The 8,631-nt window shown below is 58.3% G+C and overlaps 1 protein-coding gene across 1 annotated transcript in view; it reads left to right on the top strand.

Annotated features, from left to right (window-relative positions):
- CFAP65 (cilia and flagella associated protein 65) overlaps positions 1 to 5,832 on the top strand; it is a 54,013-nt gene extending 48,181 nt beyond the window's left edge. The window contains exons 28-35 of the mRNA XM_024763141.1: positions 123 to 236; positions 429 to 536; positions 2,616 to 2,660; positions 2,898 to 3,100; positions 3,554 to 3,682; positions 4,222 to 4,611; positions 5,448 to 5,585; positions 5,700 to 5,832. Of these exons, the coding sequence (XP_024618909.1) occupies positions 123 to 236; positions 429 to 536; positions 2,616 to 2,660; positions 2,898 to 3,100; positions 3,554 to 3,682; positions 4,222 to 4,611; positions 5,448 to 5,585; positions 5,700 to 5,832 (1,260 nt within the window). The remainder of the gene's footprint in view (positions 1 to 122; positions 237 to 428; positions 537 to 2,615; positions 2,661 to 2,897; positions 3,101 to 3,553; positions 3,683 to 4,221; positions 4,612 to 5,447; positions 5,586 to 5,699) is intronic.
- The last annotated feature ends 2,799 nt before the right edge of the window (positions 5,833 to 8,631 follow it).

Below are 8,631 nucleotides of genomic sequence, written 5' to 3' on the forward strand. Positions count from 1 at the left end.
TCCCACCCCATTCCACCCCATCCCATCCCATCCCATCCCATCCCACCCCATCCCACCCCCTATCCCATCTTGTCCCATACAATCCCTGTGAAGCTCCAGAGACTCCTTCCCCAAATAAATAGGTGTCTGTGAGTCCTATGAGTGGAAAGGTGGCTCCCGAAGAGACGATCCCGTTTGTGGTGACCCTGAAGTCCTCAGTGCATGCCAGCTTCTATAGCATGGACCTGGTATGCAAGGTAGGATCAGCCTTAGCGAGAAGCTGGGATGGTGCGCAGCTCCCAGTCTTGAGGTGTGGGGTGGTCTGTGAGATCCCTAGACCCCCAGAGAGAAGCAAATGCCAACCTCTGGAAGAGTGGTGGGCCCACAGCACAGACCCAGGCCAAGGCCCTCCAGACCTTGGTCTTCTCTCTCCTTGTCCTGAGCCACAGGTGTACCGGCAGAAACTCCTGACTCAGTACCGAAAGGAACTGCAGGACTGGGAGGACGAGAAGGTGCGGCAGGAAGTGGAGTTCACCATCACAGATAGGAAAGCAAAGGTGATGAGGGCAGGGTGGGCTTTGAACACCACAGAGCTTTCCGATTGGCCTTGCCAGAGGGGACACAGGTGGTGATCCGAGGTGGTCCTAAAAAACTGGTCAGCCTGACTTAAGAGATTAGAGTTCTTTCATTAGGCTAAGCATAGCACATCCCCAAGAGACTCTCTGGATACTGAAAGCTGGCTGACCATTCCCTGCTTCATGTAGCCTGTATTTAATGAATACCCACCCAGTGCTGGGCACTGGGGACCCAGGGGAAACCAGGCAGAGCTCACCTTCTGATGGAAGAGAGTGTGGTGTAGTGGTTTCAGGTACAGGCTCTGGAAACAAATTGCCCGGGTTTGTTTCCTGACTTTGATGATTTCTAGCTCTGTGATCTTAGTCAAGTTATTTAACCTCTTAGTTCCCTCAACTGTATAATGGGGGGTAATATGACATCTGAGACTGGCTTCAAGATAATCCAGAGATGAGTTATAGATGAGACAAAATTGGCCATGAACTGCTAATTGCTGAAGCTGGGTGGGGGGGTAATGGAAGATTCTTTGTAGCACTCTCTCCACTTTTGTATACTTTTGAAATTTTCCATATTAAGAAGGTTAAAAAGGGAGTTCCCTGGTGGCCTAGTGGTTAGGATTCCGGGCTTCCACTGCCATGGCCCGGGTTCAATCCCTGGTCAGGGAACGGAGATCCCACAAGCTGTGCAGCATGGCCAAAAAAAAAAATGTTCAAAGAAAAGTTGTTAAAATATTTTATTTTATTCTTTTTAAAATTTATTTTATTTATTTATTTTTGGCTGCATTGGGTTTTCATTGCTGCATGCGGGCTTTCTCTAGTTGCGGCGAGCGGGGGCTACTCTTCATTGCGGTGCATGGGCTTCTCATTGCGGTGGCTTCTCTTGTTGCGGAGCACCGGCTGTAGGCGCGAGGACTTCAGTAGTTGTGGCACGCGGGCTCAGTAGTTGTGGTTCACAGGCTCTAGAGCGCAAGCTCAGTAGCTGTGGCACACAGGCTTAGTTGCTATGTGGCATGTGGGATCTTCCCAGACCAGGGCTCAAACCCATGTCCCCTTCATTGGCAGACGGATTCTTAACCACTGTACCACCATGGAAGCCCCAAAATATTTTAAAATGTGAATAAATTGTTATCTGCTTTGTGGCACTGCTGCGAGGATTAAATGAGTTAATGCATGTAAAGTGCCTACAACAGTGCCTGGCGCCCAGTAAGCACTCGCTAAACATGGGCTATTACTATTTATGCAGGGGAGACTGATAATAATTGATACAAAGTATCCACCTTGGATCCTCCTCCCCACGGTTGCATTCTTTTTTTTTGTCTGCGTTGGGTCTTCATTGCTACATGCGGGCTTTCTCTAGTTGCAGTGAGCAGGGTCTACTCTTCGTTGTGTTGCTTCTTATTGCAGTGGCTTCTCTTGTTGCGGAGCACGGGCTCTAGGCACGCGGGCCTCAGTAGCTGTGGCGCGCAGGCTCAGTAGATGTGGCGCACGGGCTTAGTTGCTCTTCAGCACGTGGCATCTTCCCCGACCAGAGCTCAAACCCATGACCCTTGCATTGGCAGGCGTATTCTTAACCACTGCGCCAGCAGGGAAGTCCCCACGGTTGCATTCTTGTACCTCGATCACCCCTGTGTACTCCACACTGAACCCCCAGGGAGACACTACTCCCCTCTGAACCTCTGGCCCAACTGTGAAGGCAAATCATGTCTTGAGGGCTATGGGAGAAGGGATTTCTGAATTAAGGCTTAATAAGGAAGGCTGTTTCCTTATCAAGCCAAACCACAAAGCTCCAGGGCACCAGACAAGTACCCTTGGGGCAGCCTGCATTGTTTGGTGGCATCTCCATTTCTTTCCTTTAGTTAGGTAACCAGATTTTCCAAGTCTGCAGGCAGCACTTCCCTAGGGAAGGTTCTGGAAGAGGGTGTGGCTGGGAGTTGGGCAGAACCAAGGGGGCAGCAGGTGCTGACATTGATTTCAGGCCCTCCGTGGGTCAGCAGGAAGGGGAGGAAGAGGGGAGTCCCTCTAGGCCTCTTGCGTCCTAAGCACGGGGTCTCTTTGCTTCCACAGAGAAGGGCGTGTTGTACAGCTTGTGAACCTGTGAGCAAGTACAGGGTGAGGACATAAGCCCAGGCCTGTCTCCTTGGGATAACTTGAGAGGATCCTTGCTTCCTCTCCAGAGAGACGTCCAACCTCTGGTCTAGTCTCCTGGAAGGGAGGGATGAAAGTGCCAATGGGTGCGGATGAAATGCCAGGGGTGTCACAAAAGACCTGGTTGGGGGGCTAGGGACCCATCAGTGATGGGAGTGCAGTCCCTAAGCCCCTGTCATCCATGCCTCCCCTTTCCCAAAGACGCTGCCCCCCATCAAGAACCAGTGGTGTCTCAACTGCCCAACCAGCTGGAGCCTTAAGATCGCAAAGGAGGAGACGCGCTGGCCATGCCCCCAGCCGCCCTCGCCAGGGATGCTCAGCTTAGGCCTCACTGCCCGCGCCCATGCCACCGACTACTTCCTGGCCAACTTCTTCTCTGACTTTCCCCGCCACTTCTTGCACCGGTGAACTCTCAGGGAGGGAGGGGTCTGCTTGCTCTGCTCTCTGCCACCCTCCCGCTCTAGAACAGGACTGCCCAGACCTAACCCTTGCTGAGGGCTTGAAGCACGTGCAGTATCCCTGGGACTTCTGGGGCACTGCTGGGCCCAGAATGCCCCCGTTACTGTTAGGCCCTTATGAGGAGGGGGCAAAGAGCCAGAGCCCCTGGGGAACCCACTTAGGCCTCCCTGCCTCCCCTCCTTCCTTCCCTTTCCAACTTGGAGCCCCTCCAGGTCCTGTGCCAACTCTGAGAGTCGGGCTTGGTTCCCCAAATGCAGTAGCACTATGTTGGATTAAGGCTGGGGGAGCCCCAAACTCACCTGTGTCCTCATGACTGGGCAGCCGCCATCACTGCTCATGCCCCCGACCCCAGCGTGGTGGCTTGCCCAGGCCACTCAGAATGCCACGGCCTGCCCCAGGGAGCTGCCAAAGAGGAAGTACCCCAGGGAGGAGTCGGAGGCTGGTGAGGAAGTCTCCACGGACAAGTGGGCCCCTGTCTCCAAGCAGGAGAAGCAGCTCCTGACTGACTGTCTCACCACCGTAATCAGGTGACCACCCACCCCCTAAGCGCTCACACCTCCATCGCCCTAGTTCATTCGTCAATTCTGGGTCCACCCAAAGCCCCTGAAATCCCAGCCCTTCCTTTCCTGAAAGATAGAACTTCCTCACAAGATCCTTCCACTGGTGGTCCCAGGCCCTTGAGGACGGTACCGCTCTAACGGAGCTGGCTGGAGGGATCCTCAGGGCTGGGTCCCGAGTTCTGCCTTGTCATGGCTGGTAGATGTGGTCTGGAGCCAGTTCACTGTCTCTCCAGGGCTCCGGGCCTCATCTGTGTAACTCTGACATCCTGGCTCTTCCTCTACCATAAAATGTTCACCTTTAAGAATCCACGGGGCCCAGAGATGCCTTTATCTAAAGAAGGAATGGGAGGGAGCAACTGATCAGGGGCTCCCCTCCCCACACCTAGCACCTGTTTGTGGACACAGTAGCCAAGAACCACCCCTTGGGGAACCCCTGAAGCCAGAGCCCCCCACAGGGGGCCGCAAGGCCTCTCAGTGAGGACCTTCTCCTCCTCCCTGCCACCCAGGGGTCTGCTGGAGGACAAGATCTTCCATGAGGCTGTGGACCGAAACCTGGTGGAGCAAATGCCTTACTTCTGCCAGTTCTGGAATGAGCAGTCGGCAAGGTTCACAGCCCAGAACGGCAGCCTGCACTTAGCTCCAGCCACGTCTCAGTCCTCCAGCAGCTCTGAGGTCAGCGAAGACAAAGAGGAGGCGGAAGACAAACGGAGGCTGAGGAAGAAGGAAGAGGCGGGAGAGGAGGACCTGGAGGAGGAGGAAGAGAAGTTGCCCTGGACGGAGCCGAAGCCCACGCTGCAGCCCACGTCCCAGGAGTCCCTGAAATGGCAGTGGCAGCAACAGCTGAAGGTCTCACTGAAGGAGAAGCAAGAGCAGGATGAGAAGGAGGCCATCAGCCGGTAAGCAGCCAGACCACGGTGAGGGTTGGGGGGGGGGGGGGCGGGGTCAAGTGCAGAAGGATCCTAGGAGGCAATGGTAAGCAGCCAGACCACGGTGAGGGTTGGGGGGGGGGGGGGCGGGGTCAAGTGCAGAAGGATCCTAGGAGGCAATGGTAAGCAGCCAGACCACGGTGAGGGTTGCGGGGGGCGGGGTCAAGTGCAGAAGGATCCTAGGAGGCAATGGTGTGCTGGGGCTCTACCTGTGTGAGCTTCTCTTTCCAACTCAGTGTTCATTGACATCACTGTTGGACGCTTAAGGCCTCAGTGGGCATATTTACGAAATGGCGATCCAAGCTTTAATTTTCTTCTCCAAGAGCAGACTATTAACGTTTACCATCACTCCACTTCCAGGAGGGTGATTATAGCCGTCAAAGTCTCTTAAATGAGTTTTTAGAGCCAGGAGAAAAGTACCACCTCTTCTTGCACCGCCTTTCCCTGGGGCTGCTCTGGGGTTTTCTGTCCGTGGTGGGATTCCCCAGGAGTCCCTTCTGCACCGTCTCACCGCTCGATGCCTTTCCCCAACCCTGGCCCTGGGATGGGGACTCCGATTCCCTGGGTTCGAATCCCACCACGTGTACCAGCAGCGTGACGTTTGGCAACTTGGTCTGTTTAAGCCGTAGTTTGAACGTCTGTAAAACTGGAACAAGGATGCCTCATAGTGTTGGGAGGGCGGGGAGTTAAAATGAGAATCCACGTAGAGCACGCAGCAAACGATACAGCCCAGAGGAGGCCAGCGGAGGACCAGAGCGCGGTCGGTGGCGGCGCTGACCCCGGCGCCCCCGCCTCCCGCCCCGTAGGCTCCCGGCTTTCGTTAGCCTGCAGGAGGCGCTGCTGGAGAACATGATCCAGAACATCCTGGTGGAGGCGAGCCGCGGGGAGGTGGTGCTCACTTCGCGGCCACGCGTCATCGCCCTGCCGCCGCTCAGCGTTCCCAGGTTGGGGGGCCCGGGCCAGCGGCCGCTGGAGGGGCGTGAGGGGCTGCAGGGACGGGCAGGCTCGGCGGGAAGGCTCTCCCCGACCCCCCCTACCTGGAGCTTTCTGTCGTGCAGGATTCTGACTCCCGACTCGCTGCCGGCGGCGTGCCCGGGGCCGCAGCAAGCGGAGATGCCCGGCTCGACTGAGCCGCCCCCCACCAACTGTTTGCAGACGCCAGCGCCCACCCACTCCGACTTGCAGCTCTAGGTTCCTCCCGCCCCCCTCTCCATCACCCCCCAGTAAAGCATCTATAGCTTTATTTCTATATCTGCCTTAACTTTATTTCCCCGACGCGACAAGAACTCGCGCGCGCGGTCTCAGAGGGACAGATGGTGGAAGCGGCCAAGGTGGACCGCCTCGACTCACTGGAGACTTAGGGGCTGGGAGGTTGCGCCTCTCCACTCCGCTCGGCAGCTGGGCAAGAGTTCTCGCTGCTCGCTGCCAGGCGCTGGACCTGGTCTGGCCAGTGGGGGGCGCTTCGGGCGGGGCCTGCCTGGCCTTTGACCCAGCAGAGCCGGGTGGACAGGAGCCGAGCGCCAGGCCTGGTCTGCGCAGCAGGTGGCCGCGGAGCAAGATTGCCACCCCTACCCTTTCCCCGCCGCGCTTGCTCTGAGGCTCGGCCCTTCCACCTCTAGCTTTTTCTCGGCATCTGCCGGACTCCCGGGACTCTGCTGAGGTTGGGAAATCGAGGCACTTCGCGGAGGGCCAAGAACTAGAAGCTGGGGTGCGGGTGGAGATCATCGCTAGACAGCAGGCCACAGACCCTACTAAACGACTCTCATCGTGAATCTGAATCCCCAGACCAGGGGATGTCCCACTTTCCCTAGGATACCCACCTCCGGTTCCCCCTAACCTCCGCCTGGCAGCCTCTGTCCTCGGCTCCACCCCCCCCTCCCCGAGGCAGGTGGGTGGAAAAGTGACATCTGGTGTTGTTCCAGAGGCGCCCAGGTCCCCGACACCCCCCCTCCACCGCCACCGCCAAGGCCTCGGAGGAGCTCCGGCCCCAAAGCCTAGGCGAGGGCGGGGAGAGGGGCGCTCCGCCTCCTCTGAGTCAATATTTGCCTCGAGCAAACGGGCGCCCGGACAGGTGTGAGTGTGTGTGTGCGTGTGTGTGTGTGCGTGTGTGTGTGTGTGTGTGTGTGTGTGTGTGTGTGTCTGGGGGCGGGGACTGAGTAGGCCGTATAAAGCGCGCTGAGCCGGGGCTCCGGCACAAGCTCCGGGGCGTGCGCTGGGGACCAAGCCAGGCAGGGCCCGGCCGGGTGGAGGGTGGCCAGGAAGGGAGGGGCGGGCCAGGTGCGCACCTGTAGTGGCCACTGCGGCCGCCGACGTGTCAGCCGCAGACGCGCGCAGGGGAGGGCGGCAGCTAGCGGAGTGCTGTGCCGCACTGCGCTCGCCGAAGACCAGGACCAGGAGACCACCGAGGGCCACAGCCTGGCCCCGGGCCCTCCGCTCCCGCCCCGCGACGAGCCCCTCGCACAAACCGGACCTGAGCGTTTTGTTCGTTCGGCTCGCGTGAGGCAGGGGCGGCCTCTCAGCACCCGCCCGGGGGCCCGGCCCGATCGCCACGCAAGCACCTGTCGCCGCCGCCGCCGCCATAAGGGTCGGAGAGGCTGTGCGCCGCTCCCCGGGGAGATCCGGCTCCCATCCGGCCCCGCCCGCACTGCCTGGTCCTGTCCGCAATTCCTGGGCTGCCCGGCTCGATTCCGGATAATACGGGCCGGCGGAGGTGGCATAGGGGGCTGTGGGCCTGGTCAGGAGCCCTTCCGGAGGTGAAAACCCGCCTTCTAGTCCGGCTCTGTCCCAGCGACTTCTGTGGCCTTGGGCAAGTCATTTCATGGCCTCTCCTCGGGCTTTCCTCCAACCCCCATCCCCCATTTGCGCAATGAGGGGGGTTGGTCTGGCCTCCCGCGTGGGTCCCACCAGTCCCCATACCCTAGTTTCTGGGCTTTTAGCAATACTTTTGAGGCCCCTGACCTGGAAAGTTTGAGGCTCTCAAGGGGTTGGAACAACAGCTATGAGGTGTGGAAAATCTGGGTGGGGGGAGCTAGAATCACAGTGGATCAAGTCCAGCTCCTCCACATATCTTTGGTGCTGACATCCTGAGGGTTCACTCCCTGCCATCTCCTTGACCCATCCTTCAGTCTTCCCATGTTCAAGACAGACAGACTGATCGAAAAGGACAAACACGGGGTCCGGTAGCCCTTGCCTGATGGGGTTCCCAGGCACTGCAGCTCACTGCCTTTCCCAAACTTCATAATCCCGAGGCCTCTTGTTTCAGTCAGCTGGGGGTGGGGTAGGTCTGAGTGGCCCTCAGATTAGGTGGGAGTCCATGGGTCATTAGCCACAACCCAAACCTAGGACAGACCACCCGCCTTTTCAGTGACTCAAAGTGTTAAGATCTGACACGGGGGAGGAGGATGAAGATTGCCGTAGACCCCTGGCCTCCTGCTTGGAGAGCCTAGAACCGAGGCCTGGGGTCAGTCTGAGCTCCCAGTCGAGCCTCTGCCCTGTGATTCCAGGTGTACTCCATTCCACCTCCCAAAACTGACGGTGATGCTGAGCCAGCCCCGGAGGGAAGGGCCGGTTGTAGGTCAGGGGTGGAAGGAAGGCTCCTTGGACAGCAGTAAGGAGCCCAGTTTCCCCTAAGGGTGAGGAAGCTTTATGGGGAGGGACTGTACCCCACACACCCAGGCCAAGGCAGTCCCCAGGGAGATGGGAATGAGGGTCAGGAGTCACTGGTCCCTTCTGACTCCAATTTGAATGTTCCTGGGGGTGCTGGCTTTCCCCCTCCACTTTCCCCCCACTCCACTGCCACCCCTCACCCAACTACCCGCAGACTCCACAGGATCTGCTGAGTCCTTGGCACAGAGAAAGGGAGGGGGAGGGGTGAGATGGCTCTGACAGATCCCAGGCAGGTCCGGGGAGAGGGTGGACTGCAGGCTGAATCTCCATGCAACAGCCTGGGCCGTGAGGGCGAGGGGAAGTCCATGGGTCCCAGGCTGGGTG

Source organism: Neophocaena asiaeorientalis, unplaced genomic scaffold (genome assembly GCF_003031525.2).
Source record: "Neophocaena asiaeorientalis asiaeorientalis breed wild unplaced genomic scaffold, Neophocaena_asiaeorientalis_V1.1 scaffold86, whole genome shotgun sequence".
Classification (NCBI taxonomy): Eukaryota; Metazoa; Chordata; class Mammalia; order Artiodactyla; family Phocoenidae; genus Neophocaena; species Neophocaena asiaeorientalis.